The following is a 16551-nucleotide window of genomic DNA, read 5'->3' as shown; positions in this document are numbered from 1 at the left end:
AATGCACTTATAATGTAATCATTCTATAATTTGCTTTCAATTAAATTCAATACTTCTCGGTTAGTTCTCTTCTTCTTTTTTTCGACCCATAAACCAATTTCATCACCCCCTTACAGTAACCATTCGTCAAAAAAAAGAATCCCACCAACACCATTATCACCGCTCGCACAAAAAGGAGGGAGAGTCCACCAGCTTAAAAAAAGAAACACACATTTTCCCTGGCATTGGCTTTTCTTTTAATTATGTTCGAACCATCTGTTAGCCTGTACTGTACACACATCTCCGGTCCGACCCGATTCAGTTCCGATATCCACACCGAACTACATCTTCCTTGTTTTGTTTGACCATGTTTCGATCGACGGCGACGCTGCCGACGGGGTAGGCTTTTTTCTTCTCACTCACCTGACGCATGTGTGCGTGTATTTTATTTGCTCGTTGTTTACCGGTTTGCAGTGATGTTGTTTTTAAGCTTCTTCCTGAATGTAAACTATGTTCCCCATCAACGCTTTTTCCAAACGTTTGTGTTTGGGCGAGTGTGTGAGTCAAAGTTGAGCTAAACGTCAAGCTACATTATCACGCATCAATGCAAGTTCGCTCGCCTACTGCGATCGATTGCAGCGGCGAGTTTGTTGTTGGGTCTGCATCGGTGGACCCTTCGCCCCAGTACCCCCAGCCTGTCACGGGGTTTTCCGTGTGCGTGATCCGGTAATTAATCGCTGGAAATTGATGGGTGACTGACTAATGAATAAATAATTCATTTGTTCCTAGGAGGCGTTTTTTCCTTCGTTCGATAAAACAAGAGGCGTGTAATTTTTAATAAAATTTTATGTTTATTTCTCGCAATATTTCCCAGTTAGGTGTACGATCTTTACATTTTAGCTGCATTCCAATGCGGAGTTCTCTGTTTTTTGTGTTTGGTTGTGATATTAACTGTATAACCTTTCAATCACATTTTCCCTCTGGTTCGGTGTACTCTTTCAAAGTTCAGCATGGAAAGCTTCCACTTATTAAATATACCGATATTATATGCATTAGCAAATATGTACAATTTCCAATAACTAACTATCGCAAGCATCCATCCTCATGCGAAACGGAAACGGAACTACAAACTATAATCTTTAGCATTGTCTCTTTATTGGCCCTCAAATCGGATCTGGTGTGAAATTTTGTTCCTATTTTTGCTGCATTTTGTGTTGTGTTAAAAGCAATTGTAAAACTTAAAAAAAAATGGAGGAATCTTGTTTTTAAAAACTACGAATCGGAGCTTTCTGAGTTTTAATACTGCTTCACCTTGCAAGTCCAAACTTTCTTCCTTTAGCTTAATTTTGGCAAATCGGTTACTCACTAGATGTACCTTCCTGTTGTTGTTGTTGTTGTTTTTCTATTGTTACAATGTAAAGGGTACGGTCAAGGTTTTTGTTTTCGGTTGCGGTTGAGCAATTGCTATTGTCATTCAGTCCAAGCAGTAAACAGTGTAGAAAGCAGCTGGAGAAATCATAAACTCTAAGAAGGTGAAAAACAAGTTATACGCGGTCACCTTTCATCACTTTTTTTGTCTATTCTTTCCTGTTCCTTTACAGGATTGAGCGAAAATTCGCTCTGCTGCACAGAGGGAGGGGGAGCAAAAGTTTACAACATTTTACACTTATAAAATAATTAAATAATTATTTCCAAATACTATTATCATAAATTAAGATTATAGTCAATAAATTTAGTCGCGTCGTCTCACTGGTCCGGGTTCGAACGTCTACCTGGTGATTTTTTTACTGCCATTATCTATACAACAAAACATAATTAACCACATTCGTTTTCCCGTTTATTGTAAAGTTTAATTTTTCGTCGTCATTTTCCTTCCTCTAATTTCGTTCTGGGGCATTTTTGAGCTGTTTTTCGTTCTCACACTGCTACTGATGTGAAAGTTTAGATTTTGCCCGCTTCTGTATTTCTAACCTGTATGTACACAGAGCTCGCGAGGGTACCGAATGGAGCAATCCTTCCTACCGGATTTTTTTATGATAAATATTTCAACCATACTCGAACAAAACCGCTGGGCTTCCCAGTATGACAACTGGTTAATGGTAATGATGATCGCATCACAGCAAGCTACGCCAAATTGACATCAACGTGAAAAGGTGCGGTAGCTGATTTTTGGCAAATATGATCACAAACACAAAAGTGCATCACCCGACGTCGTTAGGACGGTTGCTGTTCACACAAAACCTCCAGTATGGTAGGTATGTATTCAACGAAGCGTTAATTTTTCTGCAGCCGCCGGTTGACCGCTAATTAATTGAATAAAACAAAACAGTTATAAACGGTGGCCCTGGGGTGCACTGTCTGTGAACCCTTGTGCTTGGTTTTTTTCCGATTCGTTTACTTTCTGTTTCACTGTCTTTGTTTGGTGATGCCCCACACGGTTCGACATTTCGTTGCGCGGCATCCGAAAGTGCCAAAAGTCACACAAAAAGACCCGCCGTCACTTTATCTGCTCCACTCGGTTCGCTTTCGGCTTTAGTTTTCACTAATTTTTTCCTTTTATAAAATAATATCTGCTCTAAATAAATGCTATTAAAAATAATAATCACTATTTTCTTTCTTATTTTTATACGTATATGAGTGTTCAGCTTTCACGGCGGCTTCAATCACACACACACTCTTCAGCGGGTTCGGCGGTACGACCCGAGCTCAAACCTGTATGTTCTCATCGTCTTCGTCGCTGGGAGGATTGCTCTCGGATCGACCCGGTGGACTTCCGGGGTTGAGCGTTGGACTGGGTGATCGCCGTGGTTGACTACTAAGACTACTGGTGCTTCCGTGGTTGTTGTTGTTGTTGCTGTTATTCTGATTGCTACCGCTATTGTTTGCACTTCCGTTGCTTCCGGTAGCACCAGGACTACAGTTACTTCCGGGATGAACTGCACTGTTAGCGGCTGCAGCCGCCGCTGCCGCCACCTGTTGACTGCTAGCCTGGTAGTAGCTGCTGAGCGTAGTTAGTGACGTCGACGCGGAAAGATGCGGGAATGGTGCGCTTGGACCCGGGATGGTATTCAGCGTCCCGAGACCGGGTACACCGGGATAGATTCGGTACGGAAGTGGTTTCTGGAGAGCGGCTGCTGCAGCCGCGTGTCGATAGTAGGCATCCACCGCACTCTGAGGAGCTCCGGGCGGTCCGGCCTGGGTTGGATAGGGCCAACCGCCGAGATAGGGTGGCCCACCGTACAGCCGCTGGAAGGCTGCGTAATTTCCAGCTTCCGCTAGCAGTTCCAGTCCCACCGCAGTTTGGCGCTTCCATTTGGTTCTGAAAGTGGAATGGGAGAAAAGGAAGGGAATTAACGTTTAATTTTGCTTTGCTGTATTTTGTAGCGACTAAATTAAGGCTCCCTTAGACGGGCGAGATCTTGCTGTGGCGACTGAGAAAATTTGGTCTTGCGACATGTGCGAAGCTTAGTAGACAATATGGGAAAAGCTCTGCTGAATGCTTATATCTAATAGAATGCGATAAGCTCTTATTTATAACATAAAAAATAGTTATTAGATTACAACGAGAAAATTGTTCTTAGAACAGTCAAGCCCTCATTGATACACCTAGAATAAATCTCTAAACTGTAATTTTTTTATCATCCATTCGATTTGTCGTCTATACTTCTCTTTGCCTCGCTGAAATCACACCTTATGCAGCTCTATTTTCACAATTGAGCAATTTTCTTCTAGATATATTTAGAAATATATAGAAAGAACAGCTCATGTTAAAAAGAAGGAAAATTTTCACAAAACTTTTAGTAACTACGAATATTGTAAATACAACAATCAACCAGTATTCAAATTATTATGACAAAAATCACATTGGTTATTATTTAGTACAGCGGTTCTCGGCGTTTTTCGTATCACGGACCCCTTCGTAATCACTCTGGGTTGTTGCGGACCCCCCAGACTTAACATTGATTTTTATATTTATTTTCGTTACATTTGACACGAATCAAAGCGTTATCATAACTGAGTCGTGTACCTTTAATGTTTTTACATTATGTAAAGATAAAAGAATGACACAAAGTTACTGCGGATGGATGGGTCTTGTGGATACCTCTTGCTGTTGCGTGTTGAGAACCTTTTTCTTGGCGGTGCTATATTAACTGTGTTTTCACCACAGCTTGGGAGTCAGCCCATTTGCCTTCTTCCTTCTCTCGAGTTATCATTTACGTTCATATCTTGATCGGTGCTACTTTCAGTATGTTCGCAGTCTGAAGTTGTTATTTGTTTCGCCATTATCTACACTTGTTGAGCTGGTTATTAATTTGGAGGCACTAGACCAATCGTTGTTATTTCGTCGATACAGGAAGTTAATGTCGATATACAAAGCGCATCAGGTCTCGATTGGTTACGTGATTGTGTTTGATATTAGTTGTAGTAGGTCGATTTTTCTTAGCGACTTCGGAGTATTGTTTTCGATAATGTGCCGTCTGGTTACAAAACTGGCACGTAATAATCTGACCAGGGTAGTTGCACAGCGTTATTTGCCAACCGCATTTTAACAACATGAACATGAATGCCAACGAAAATTTTTCCTCAAGTCTCGTTTGTGACGAGTTCTACTTCTCCGTATTTCGACATAAATCTTTTAATGTGTTCTGGTCTAATGCGCGCCGCTAGGTCGTGTAGGCGCACTACAATTTTATCGTCATCCATTTATTCAGGATCTTGATTACAATTAACTAGTGTAACAGGAAAAATGACCCCTATCGGCCCACCTCTGATTCGATTGCTAGTCCCACCGGGAGTACTTGCACCAAATTTGAAGCAAATCGGACAAGTCTAGTTACCGGACCAACGTGCCTGAAGTTTATATGGGATTTTTCGACAATTTCCATGGAGAAAACCCACTAACTCGCATTTTTGGCCCTAGGTGGCACTGTATGTATCGCATTATCACTGTAAGTGAAAATAAGAAAGACAATTTAATTGTCTACAACTTTGCCGAAGACTGCTAGTGAATTCGGCTTTGTTAAAAGAAGTTATTAAGCTTTTAGTGAAGTGATCTCTGAGTCGGTTTTGCATGGGGCCTACCTGTACTCGATTTGCGCGAACTGAACATTTTTGTGAAACTTCAGGCACGTTGGTTCGATAACAAGACTTGTCCGATTCGCTTCAAATTTAGTGCAAGTACTCCTGGTGGGACTAGGAATCGAATCAGGTGTGGGCCGTTTGCGTTTTCAAAAATTCATTATTTTCCTGGCAGTATAATCTTGATTTTAACGTTATTCGACGCCGTGTTGCATGCTGTTCTTCTTAATGAACTTTTCTGCCTAGGCCAAACTTTTAAACATGGTCGGTGTTAAGTCAGACCGGACTAAGTGACAAAATATTGATTTCGAGAAAAACAGGTTTAAAGTTTGAATCGCAGCATCCTTTACATTATGAATGGAAATTAGTTATTGCCATATCTCTAGTTTATTGTTACATATTTCAAATTTGGCAAAAGTCGAATGTAGCTGACGTTATTCTTTATCCAGTGCTGTCATTATCTCATTTTTTGATGTTTTGTGACTTAGTCCGGTCTGATTTAACACCGACCACATAATCTATGCATAGTTTCTCGCGTGGTGTAACTGTAGATATGTTACTTCCTTGAGAATAAGATACGTTTTCACTTTTAATAACAGTTCAACGTCATGTACTGTAGATCACTGAGGATTTTGTTTAAAATCAATCGAAATAATATTTTCCAGTTTTACAGACACTTACCTTCTGTGACTTGGTCATTTCACTGTGCAACCGGAGGCGAATATATAATACTATTTGTAACGATGCATTTCGTTTGCTATCAATATAATATTTCTGTTTGATGCAAAAAAGCTTTAAATTTCAATATCCAACCGAACCCCAGAAACCTTTTCACGCCCCTTAGGGGTCCGCGGACCCTGAGTTGAGAATCACTGCTATAGGTTAGATTGCCAGATAACCATTGGCACATGTAGATTCTGCTTGGTAAGACAACACTCCCACGACCAAGTTCAATCTGCATTTAAAAAATCTGCACAATTTTAACGACAGGGAATTGGCATCTCCACTCTCCCTATGTAAAACGCTCAATAGCATTTGAGTGCAGCAAATCCTACTTTCCGATTCCTACTCTCATCTTAGTTGACTGTATTGCCTGTTTGTTCAGAGGATCTTGCTGGATAAGGAGTAGTATATGGTTTGACAGAAAATGGCGAGAACGAGTCCTGGATCTAAAACATCCGAGGGTCCAAATCGGTACAAAATTGTCAGTACCCTGTCAGCTTGTTAAGGGGTAATAAAAGCCGGATTCCGCTTACCATACCATCAATGTTATCCGCCCAAAAGCCACGTTTGGCGATGAACTAAGATACCATTAAGTATCAATTTATAGTTTAGGAAATGAAAATGTACTTGACGGTGGTTCAGATTGTAAAAATTCTGATAATTTGATATTATTTTCAAATATTCTGTAACTTCTCGATAAGTCTATGATAGTATCACAAGTCTGTAAAATAAACTCATGCCTCTAAATCTGGCATCACTGCCATCTGTGACGTCTGCGGAATCTCTTTACGCAACGATGAACAAAAATTCAAGTTTCGTTGAAATTTTTCGCTGTCGCTGCCAGAAAATCCGGTCAGTGTGAGAGGACCTTTAAACGTGTCAGTCACTGACGATGAGAGCAAAAACAGAGAGCGTTATTTGTTGCGTTATGTAGAAATAAACGTTTATTGTTATTTTTCACATTTTGAAGACATTAACTTTCATAGTAAACAATAACCACACTGCTCACTGTTTTCCCAGTTTTGTTTATAAACTGGGCTGATCTATATTCGCTGATAAAGCAGTTAAATGGCATATGCATGTTTCTGGTTTCTGTTCCTTTCCTGCTTGTTGCTGTTGTTATATTATTATTATTATGCGCAGTTCATAACTTATAACATCAAAATCAACTGCCGTATGCTGCTGCTGCTGCAGCATTACGGTTGGATGCACCGTTGCGTGTGTGTAAAAATGCACCGCGCGTTGGTCTCAGCACACAATGAAGAGCCGACCGGAGTTCGGTACGGTGGTCGTCAGGCGAGGGGTACGGTACTGGGCTCGCCACTGTCGGGGTGTGAATAGCTTCGCGCGGTGCAGGGGTAATTATTTCAAACAATTTCCACTTAATTGTTACTGCTGTTGTTTGAATTATTGTCCTCCCTGGCGGAGAGCTCCCCGCGGTGCGAAAACTGTGGTAGCACACCTGCCTGCCATTTATTTACGGTGTGGCGACCGAGCAATCACGCGGTTCGTTCGCTGTCCATTGAAGCAGTAGGGCTGCTAGCGGATTGACAGTTTCGCTAACACAGTAGGCCGACAACAGTGGCAAAACGAATAGACGTTTTTTCTTCATCGACCGGGATCATCAACTGACTTTTTGGTAAATGTGATAACAAAGACCAGCGCCATTTTCAGAGCGGCATCCGCCGCGGGAGATTCCACATTCCAGTTCTCAGTGCCCTAATCATCATCACCATCATCATCAGCAGCAGCCGGGAGCAATTATGGTAACAAAAGAAAAACGACGTGAAAACAGACCTCAAACTGCACGATTTACAAATGGAGTCGAACTCTATGGGAGAGAAAGGCTTGTAATCGGGTACAGCGAGTGCCTGTTAGCATAAATGCGAACCAGTTTGACGGTTCTCCCCATGCAAGCAACACGACGGCAATTTACCCCCTTCCTCTCTGCTACCTCTCGGCGAAGGGGAAGGTGGTGGAAGCTGGTTCGGGACGGGACATGGCGATCTCTTTTCCACCCAACAATCACGCAATCGATTCCGACCGTTCTGAAAAGCATTTAGAACATAAACGTTTCCGAGTGCAGCACTGGGCTGGCTGGCGCAAAGCTTCATTTGCATCCCGGGAGCGAATCGTGCGCACAGTGTACAATGCTGCTGCTGCAACGAACGATTGCACCGAAGCCCGGTTCGCACGTTTAATTGGCCTGAACTGGTTCTCGCGCCCACTGCCACCTTCCCGTTCTTGGCGGGAATGAGGCATCTTCCAGGCTACAGCAACGACGCGGCCACAGGCACACGATGTTGCAATTACAAACCTCGGCGGTACGAAGAACTTCGCCATTTAGAATACAACAATGAAGCACAAAATGAGTTTTGTAGATGAAAAATCACCGGGTTCCAGCAAATTGCCCCCAACGGTTACCCCCCGTTCTGTAGAAGGTGCATGCATCATGCACTCACAAACACACGCTCGTAACTATCCATGAATAATTGAAATATTCATTACTCATTATTTAATGTTTTCAGGTTATGTCTGTCTGCATTTTTTCCTCCGCGCTCCCCTCTGGGTGCAGTTATTGATGGAATGCATCTCGCTTACAAGTGCTTCATCAGTCAGTAATGATATTATTTTCATGTAAATGGGTATTCCCTGTACCCCGCCAGCGTACCACCACCCTTCGAATCACCAACCGCACACACGTGAGTGATAAATTTAATCAAGCACAATTCAAAGAAACACTGCTGCTGCCGTTTTTTTTGTTCTACAAAGTAGTCGCACGAGATTAAAGATTAAGACACTTGTAATTTAAATTTTTCCTCTACCCCCTCGGTTGCGTCCCACGCGCACCCGCGCGAGAGGTTTGCGCCTGCTCGCTCGCGCAGCTCTCCGCGCCATTATTGACCGTTAAATCATTTTGTTAAAGCGCTTAGCCCTGCTAGTGCAAATCAATACCGCATCGCGACGGCTTCGAGGCAGCCATTTTCGATTCTCTGCGTTGTTTTATGCGACCCCCTACCTCCTACGGAAATTTGTCTGATTCAAGCTCATTGGGTGCGCGTTTCCAGTTCATTGATTTTTAAACAACCAACGAACGGGTTGCTCTTAGACTCTCTGAGCGGACTCACCAACGACGACGACGCCAACTACGACGACGAACCCAACTGGTTTTTGTCATAATAAAGAAAAATTGGCTTGTTCCCGCCTTCGCAGCGAAAAGAACCGTTCAAGCGAAACCAAAACCCGGGCCAGTCAGTCAGTCAACCAGACGGCAGCGGGGGAGAACGACAGCTCGGCCATTGTCGCGCCCGCTCACCACTCGAAACTCGAGGGTGTTTGTACACAACCATCACCAGATGGTGTCAATTACCGGTCCTTTTAGCTTGTTTCCCCCTCGCAGAAGGAAACAGCTTAAAAGTGCTTCAATTTTCTTGTTCGCCAGCACAAAAGAAATGCGAATTAAGATGCTGCTGTTTTTTTTTCTCTTGTTTTGGTTGAGAACTGAAAAGAAACTCGTTGCCATCGTCTCTTTTTGTCGATTTGTCACCTTCTTTTGCCATAATCATAACTTTTTAATTAATCTTTCGGACTTTAGCTCGAACCAACGAACGCACCGATGTTTCAGTGCAGAAAGCAGTCAAATTTTAATCGGTTTTCCTGTTTTCAAACAAGAAGAAAAAAGTGCACTCTTGAATCGAATGAACCAACTTGAAAGGATCAAAACTTTCATTAATCACCCTGTCACCATGTTTTATTATATTCTGCCACACATTACCCCTGCTGGCTGGCTGCCTGGTTGGTAGCCTTTGCTTCGCCCGAACGAAGTCAAGAAGTTGAAAATGCTGTCACCTTTTCATCTCCCCTGCTTCTCCCAACCCGTTTCGGTCCTCTGGGTGGGTTAGGACTTTGGCTCGAAGAAAGCGATTAATTTATCAGCAAAAGAAACGACGGCGACGGTGACTTCTTTGCGAGGCAAGGGTGTACCGCAAAAGAACGCAACCCGACCATATCGCGTAATAAAAATCAAATTAAGCTGCCGGTGTCGATTATGGCACGACGGCGACCGTTCAGGTCTATATCAATTAATGAATACTTGTTAACGATCTGATTTCGATAGTTGTAACAATCCCGGCGCCGCCGTTGCGCCGTGCTATGGATTCGGACCCTTCCAAAGCAAGCAATTTCAACCTCTGCGGAATTGTTATTGTTGTATGTACGTACGTACATACGTGCGTTCGTTCTGTCGAATGTGTAACAGGCACTCTCGACTGTGCGACAAAAGAAATCAACACAATAAAAGAATACCATTAGTGATTTTTTTTTCAACGTTGACTTCCGATTCGGGACTCCCGCTGCTGCTGATTATGCTGCAGTTTACCGTTTGGAAATGTGCTATAATTTGCCGCAATTGACGGTCACACCGCTAGTACCAGCGAATGCGGAACGCCGGTTCGCTAATTTGAATGTCAAATAATGTAATTATTGTTTTCCGCGTGAGGTTTTGTATGTGTGTGTGTGCGTGTATTTGAAATTTTAATTGTAACATTAAGCATAGTTTAACGTTTGGTTTTTCTCTTTATTTTCAGAGTGGCTGAACAACTGCAACTAATCGAAGCAACCGGGGAGTCGAGTATACAGGGCATCGTGTTTTGACAGGTGAGTCATTTACGCACAGCTAGATAGTATGTTTAGCAGTAATCGCTGACATTTGGCAAATATGATCACAAATTAAATAAAAATATCGTTGACTGAAACGCGATGGATGTCTCTTCAAAGTAAGTACAGTGGTTATCCTAAAAAATGAAGTACAAATCCTTAGTACATACAGGAAATTTGCCATTGGAGACAATATATTCTGATTGCCCTCAACATTGATTTATTTTAATTTTTATCTTTTTTTCTGGGTTGTGTGCCTGCTACCTAAAAATGTCAGTGATATTTTGGTCGAGATTGAAGAAAATGTAACTGATGAAACAGATCACAAATCAGGAGCTGGACGAAAACCTGAAGCAACGCGCAAAAAGCCAAGAGATCGCTGATTGCTCATTTCCAGCGGAATCTGAACACCTTGACGTGATACTTGGCCAGATGTTTCGCAGTTTTGTCCAGAGGGCCAGAATAAGATCCGGATTGAAAACGTACAAGCTTGCTTCTTAAATCGCCGATAGCCTGACGCGCGTTCGTGAGCTCTACAATTTGTGACGAATGTAATGAACCAAACGTGACCAAAGGCATCGTATATACGGCCCGATTTTTAAAATGAAATACTTCTAAAGACGTCTTGCTGTTTTGGAGACAGCACGATCAACAACCGTTGTTTCGGCTCCTACTGCCAGACCGTACAAGGCCAATTTTGTGACAAAAGACATGAACCTACCAAACTATCCTCCGATTGAAACAAATTGGGCCATGATGAAGTGCGGACATCGGAAGACCAAAGGATATGAGGAAGTGTCGTACTTATACCGTTCTTAATTCATTGGTGGATAGTGATTCAAAACCTCTGGCGGCTCTATTTGGATTGGGACACCACAATAGATGATAAAATAGCGGCGACTCCGGGTTGCAGTTGATTCTACGGTGTTATTTCGGTAACGATCATTCTGGATTTGACGACACGCTACAGCTGCATGTTTTCTACGACACCAGAGATATATTTGCGCCGCATATTTTCATTTTGATAAACCGGTAAGCGCAAGTAGTGGAACTACAGGTGGCGCTTTTGGAAGCGAGAATGATGGACAGTAGGTAACAACCACAGACTGCTTATCAAAGAAAGGTACCTGCCAAGACTCAAATAGTTCGAGTGAGGGAAATGTTATCTTTGGCCGAGCGGGACAACTGGCGACATGTGCCTGACAAAGTGTGGCAAGGACACGATAATCGATTCTAACGGAGCTGGTAAGTGTAGAAAATCGTTTTTCTACTAATACATGGAAAACTGGCAGAAGCAGATAGCGGAAATTACCAATGGTTATTAGTTCATCACGTTGCGGTTCCCAAAAGCCTGATGAAAGTCAGAAAATTCTCAAAGTGGAGTGTTTAACTACGAACCGTGGCACTGGTGCATCGGATTGCTTCGAATTGTCGGAAAATCAAGAGGCTTTCTATCGAAGCCGTTAAAGCTACCAAAGACCAATTCAAGCTTTTACAACGTTTGTCTTTTGTATGGATTGCTTCACTGCGTCAGCATGAGTACCTAAAAGCTGGACAGTATCAATGGCGGGTTTAACAAAGCGATTTTTATCCAGACGAAACCAGGACCCTTCTGAACAACCAAGTTAAATCGCAACCAGACAAAATCAGGCTTATTGAAAAATTGTTTCCCTTTGCTGGCATGTTAGGAAGTATCAGAGAAGAAGGTCGGACACCCAATGCATGTTACACCATATTAGACACTCGGTTCCCAGATATATTATCGAAAAATTGCTGTTAAGCAGCTACCACGGCGAGTAAGCTGATGTGAGGGTACGCCGAATCGCTTCATGACCCGCTAAAGACGTCCGTTGACTTGGTCTTGCACCCAAGGAACAGCTATCAACGGTCAGTTTCTGTCACGCAGTGTTGGACCGCTAGCGGAGGGTGTATTTTTCGATACTGGACAAACGTTCGAAGTGATTAGAAAAAAGTAGGCCCCTACAGGTTAGAAATTTCGTCTGTGTAGCGGCAGGGAACCGTCAAACTTGGATACGTGGCATGATTCACAGAACATCCCAGCAAATTGTTCGGGCTCGTCCTAATTTCTTCGGCTTCGTGCTATGAAATATGAAGGAGCCCCCCATTCTAATCAGGGATATATTTTTCTATAATAAATCCAAATTGGAAAGAGACAGCCGCAAGGGTCTCTTAAAATATCGTTAATCTAGGCAATAAAAAGGTCTTTTTTCCTAGTAATACCTGTACACGTTCAGAATGGGGACACGGTGATTTAATTCGCTGAGCACTAGTATTAACCGACCAAGCTTTTCTTTCATTTATTCTTAGTAATGTATCATGTGACAAGACTCCAAAGGATAACCGTTTCAAATCGTTCGAAATGTTTAGGAGTAAATATGGAATAAACCTATGTTTTTGCCCGGAGGTAATGCCCAAGAATTAAAACTTCTTGGAATCTTCCGAATAAAATGATTCATGCAAAGCCGAGGAAGCTGTATAAAAATGTTTTCCCTAATTTTGATTTGGAACATAATCGGTCAAACATTGTAAAATGGGGGTGGGCGTAGCGTAGTTGGTAAATCGATTGCCTTGTACGCAGCGCATCTGGGTTGAAGACCTCGCACATAGAGTGAGAAATTTTTCATAAGTGATTTTTCTAACCTGAAGAGGCGAATGACCTTAAGGTTGAAACCTCTATAATCGAAACAAAAAAAAACATTGTAAAAAGTGTTATTTTTGGCATGACTGGGATCTAACCTTTTGCATTCCACTATTTTTGTGTGTTTAAAGTATTCTGTAGTCTGCTGTAAATTTATCTGTAATATTATTCATAGTCAAGAGTTTGAAGGCGACGGACGGAACATTTATTCAGGAGACTATATCCATTAGCAGCCACCTGGCTGGTTGATACCGTTAAACATCATTAGCCAGTCCATTTTTTTTTTGTTTCCGAACGATCAATTCAAGAATCCTTTCCGCTTTAAAGGCGGTACGAGTATCACCGTCGCCAATGCGATCATCATGTGTTCTTCCTGGGATGTCATCATAACCCGGAGCCAGCATAAGGTTTAGTACATTGATCCGGAGTCCTAAAGGTTGCTGGTTCGAATCCTGTCGCTAGAGCGATTTTGCTTCCATTTATTTAAGTATTTCGATAGTACCAGAAATCTTATATAAAATATCGGTACTCACGTCAAAGCCAAAAAATAAATTTCGAAGTCTTGTAAATTGACTTTCTCCAATCGAGCAGATTTGACAAATAGCGTTTAAAGACTAGCGCTTTTACAGATTGCAACCATTGGTGGCGCCACAGAAAACTGCTCTAAGCGACGGGTTCGGGATTGTTTCTTACCACGAGACCAATTTTTTTTCTTATTCGATCTTTTAAATATTGAATAGTTACTGTTTTCCATAATGGAAACTATACCACTGCGACCACTATTAGTGTTAACTTTTATGATTGTTCTTGTTTTCTGTGAATGGAGCAAATTACCCGGAATTTTTCCCTAACTAAGTTCAAAATACAAAAAATAATTTTCGTGATGATTTTGCCAATGTCATGGATAAAAATTGCTTTTTTAGTTTACATAGATTTTAACACTATTGTTGCATTTTCATCAAATACTTTTAGTTCGATCGAATGCTCACATAACATCCCTACCAAAAAAGAGAGAGGCTCCTATCACGGCCTACTAAGCATGCGAAGCGCGGAAGACTGCCAAAAAAACTAGCTACCCTGCGGCAATAGATTTTCTCTTTGAATAAACGCTGTACGTATTGTTATTAAACTCCACAAGAACCGGTGGCGAAGGGAAATCCAAATTTGCATACGACAAAACGCGTTAATTTCTGCCTTCTTTATCTACAAGCGCCGATTGGCATGCAATAGTTAAACGCTGCCTTCCTTTGTCCGCGGGGCGAAGGCTGGTGTTGCTCGAGTGCGGAAAAAGGCTCTCATTTCTTCACCGCACGGTAAGGCTAAGGAGTGTCGTTTTTGTTGCAGGCAGCGCACCTAATAAATAACAATCGCACCCGGGCGTGTGTGGCGCTAGAGTTATACTGAGCTCAGCTTACGTTTATCAGTGCGATTAAATCGGGTTTAAAACAAAGCGATATTACCCCCCGGCCCCGCACAGCAGCAGCACCCGAAACGGTGGACTAGCTGCCGGTCAGTTTACATACCAAAACTGAAAGCTAGCCTTTCCGTGGGTGCGTGTGGGTGTGTGTGTGTATATGTATCTACTGACGAGGGGTAGAAAATCCGTTAGTTATGGAGCTGTAATGTAGAGTGGAAGGACTGTTATCTTAATGGGTTCGCTGCGGTTTTTATGCGGTTATAGTCGTAAGAATTTTAATGTTCTCTGTTCACCCCTCCCTCCCTGACAGACAGGCATTCGACTGTTATCCTTCACGGTCGGTTGGGACAAATTCGAATCGATGTACGTACTTGCGTTATTAGCCACTTACGGTTGTTGGTAAAAACTAAATTTCTCATCGATAAACCGGCCGGGTATATCATGACAGCAGTTGTGTGTGCCAATTTGCTGTTTGCCGTCTGATCCCCGACCAATTTGTGGGGAACGAGTAATTTAATCAGGTATTAAATCATGTTATTTTTTTTTCTTTCTCCCTTAGTAGGCGCTGCTGGCGAACCAGCAAAATAATAAATAAATTGATATCGCAAAACCACAAACAATAAATCAAAGCAGTAATGACAGGTGCGTATGTGTGTTTGATCGACCGACTGTTTCTCTGCTGCGCCTGGGTCTGTCTGTTCGATTGTTGTCAGTTCTATTTGTACTCCGCCACTGTCCCCGCGCGGTCGGCTGGCCGCAAAAACCGACCGAGGCAAAATAATAATTTAACATTTTGATCGAAAAACGAATTGACGTAATTTGCATAGCGTTTGATGCGCACGAAAAAAAAAAGATACTTTGCTAGTGGCGTTAGCGGTTGAACCGGGTCCCGCTTTACAACTGACTGGCTGGTTGGTTGGCTGGGAGAACGCACACGCATCAGCTACCAACGTAGCAATCTGGTCAATCGAATGGGCTGAGAGAGGGGGTCATATGGCGACCATTGGTATGCAACATATTATTGACGATTTGATGATATGGTTTCTTGCGCATGTGGTGATTTTTTCATTAGTTTATTTGTTCTACCCGAGTGTACTTTTTGCTCATTAGTCAAATGAATGGTTTTGCACAATTGAGTGAGCGGCCGGTTGAGTACCGATCGGCCGGTATGTCGTTTACTAGGTAATTGCAATTTGCTGCAACCAATGTCACTTAACTGGATAAGTGAAATATGACATTATTGCTAAAGGCACACATTAAAGTTGAAGCCTTGAAACGTTTTGAAACTACGAAGCGTACAAAACTCTTCTAATTGGGAAAATTTCTGACAGTTCAAATGCGTTTATGGAATCGACATTGGATGAACAAATTCCCACTTTGAACTCTTCCCCTTTTAGACCAAAGCAATCCAATAAACCTAATTCCATCAATTCACACCCGCTACCAAGAGCTGTGATAATTGCTAATTACATTAAAACTCGGATATCTTCCACAAAACGGTACATTTCGCCGTTGCTGGAACTCACTTTACCTACTGCAGTTGTCACACTGGTTTCTCTACAGACCGTACGCCTCGACCCCACGCCGAAAAACTAACCAAATTGGATTAGACTTAAATATATTTGCCCTCTCCCAGCTGCCATCCTTCATTCGACTGCTACTCCACCAACGACAACGAGATGACGACTCTCCCACTCATCATCATCATCATCATCACGGAAGAGATGCGGCATACACTTCATCAGTCGGAAAAAGCCACCAGAAGCAGACCCGAAAAGTTTGAAGTTATACCTCTCTACTCCAATTTGTGTTCGCGTTCGTTCCCTTTAATTTGCTACCCCGTCAGATCATCGCCCGGTTTTGGGCCGTTTGTTCCTGACGGTTCGGCTCGGTCCGGTCCGGGCTCGGCTCTTCTCTTCTAGCATTAGTGTAGTAAATTATCGACCGTAATTTACATCTATTTGATTTTGTGGTTCCCTTCTTCGGGGCAGACCGAGCTCATTGATAATTTTTTGTGGCCGTTTTCATTCTCATTTCA

General features: G+C 42.5%; 1 protein-coding gene across 1 annotated transcript in view; it reads right to left on the bottom strand.

Moving 5' to 3' along the window:
• Window positions 1-807: 807 nt before the first annotated feature.
• The window catches only part of LOC131692755 (homeobox protein B-H1-like), a 65733-nt gene continuing 49989 nt past the window's right edge, over window positions 808-16551 (bottom strand). Inside the window, exon 3 of the mRNA XM_058979997.1 lies at window positions 808-3298. Coding sequence (XP_058835980.1) covers window positions 2686-3298 — 613 coding nt within the window. The 3' untranslated portion in view covers window positions 808-2685. The remainder of the gene's footprint in view (window positions 3299-16551) is intronic.

This window comes from Topomyia yanbarensis, chromosome 1, assembly GCF_030247195.1.
Source record: "Topomyia yanbarensis strain Yona2022 chromosome 1, ASM3024719v1, whole genome shotgun sequence".
NCBI classification, from domain to species: domain Eukaryota; kingdom Metazoa; phylum Arthropoda; class Insecta; order Diptera; family Culicidae; genus Topomyia; species Topomyia yanbarensis.
The sequence above is the reverse complement of the archived record's forward strand: the minus strand, read 5'-3'. Positions and strand labels throughout refer to the sequence as shown.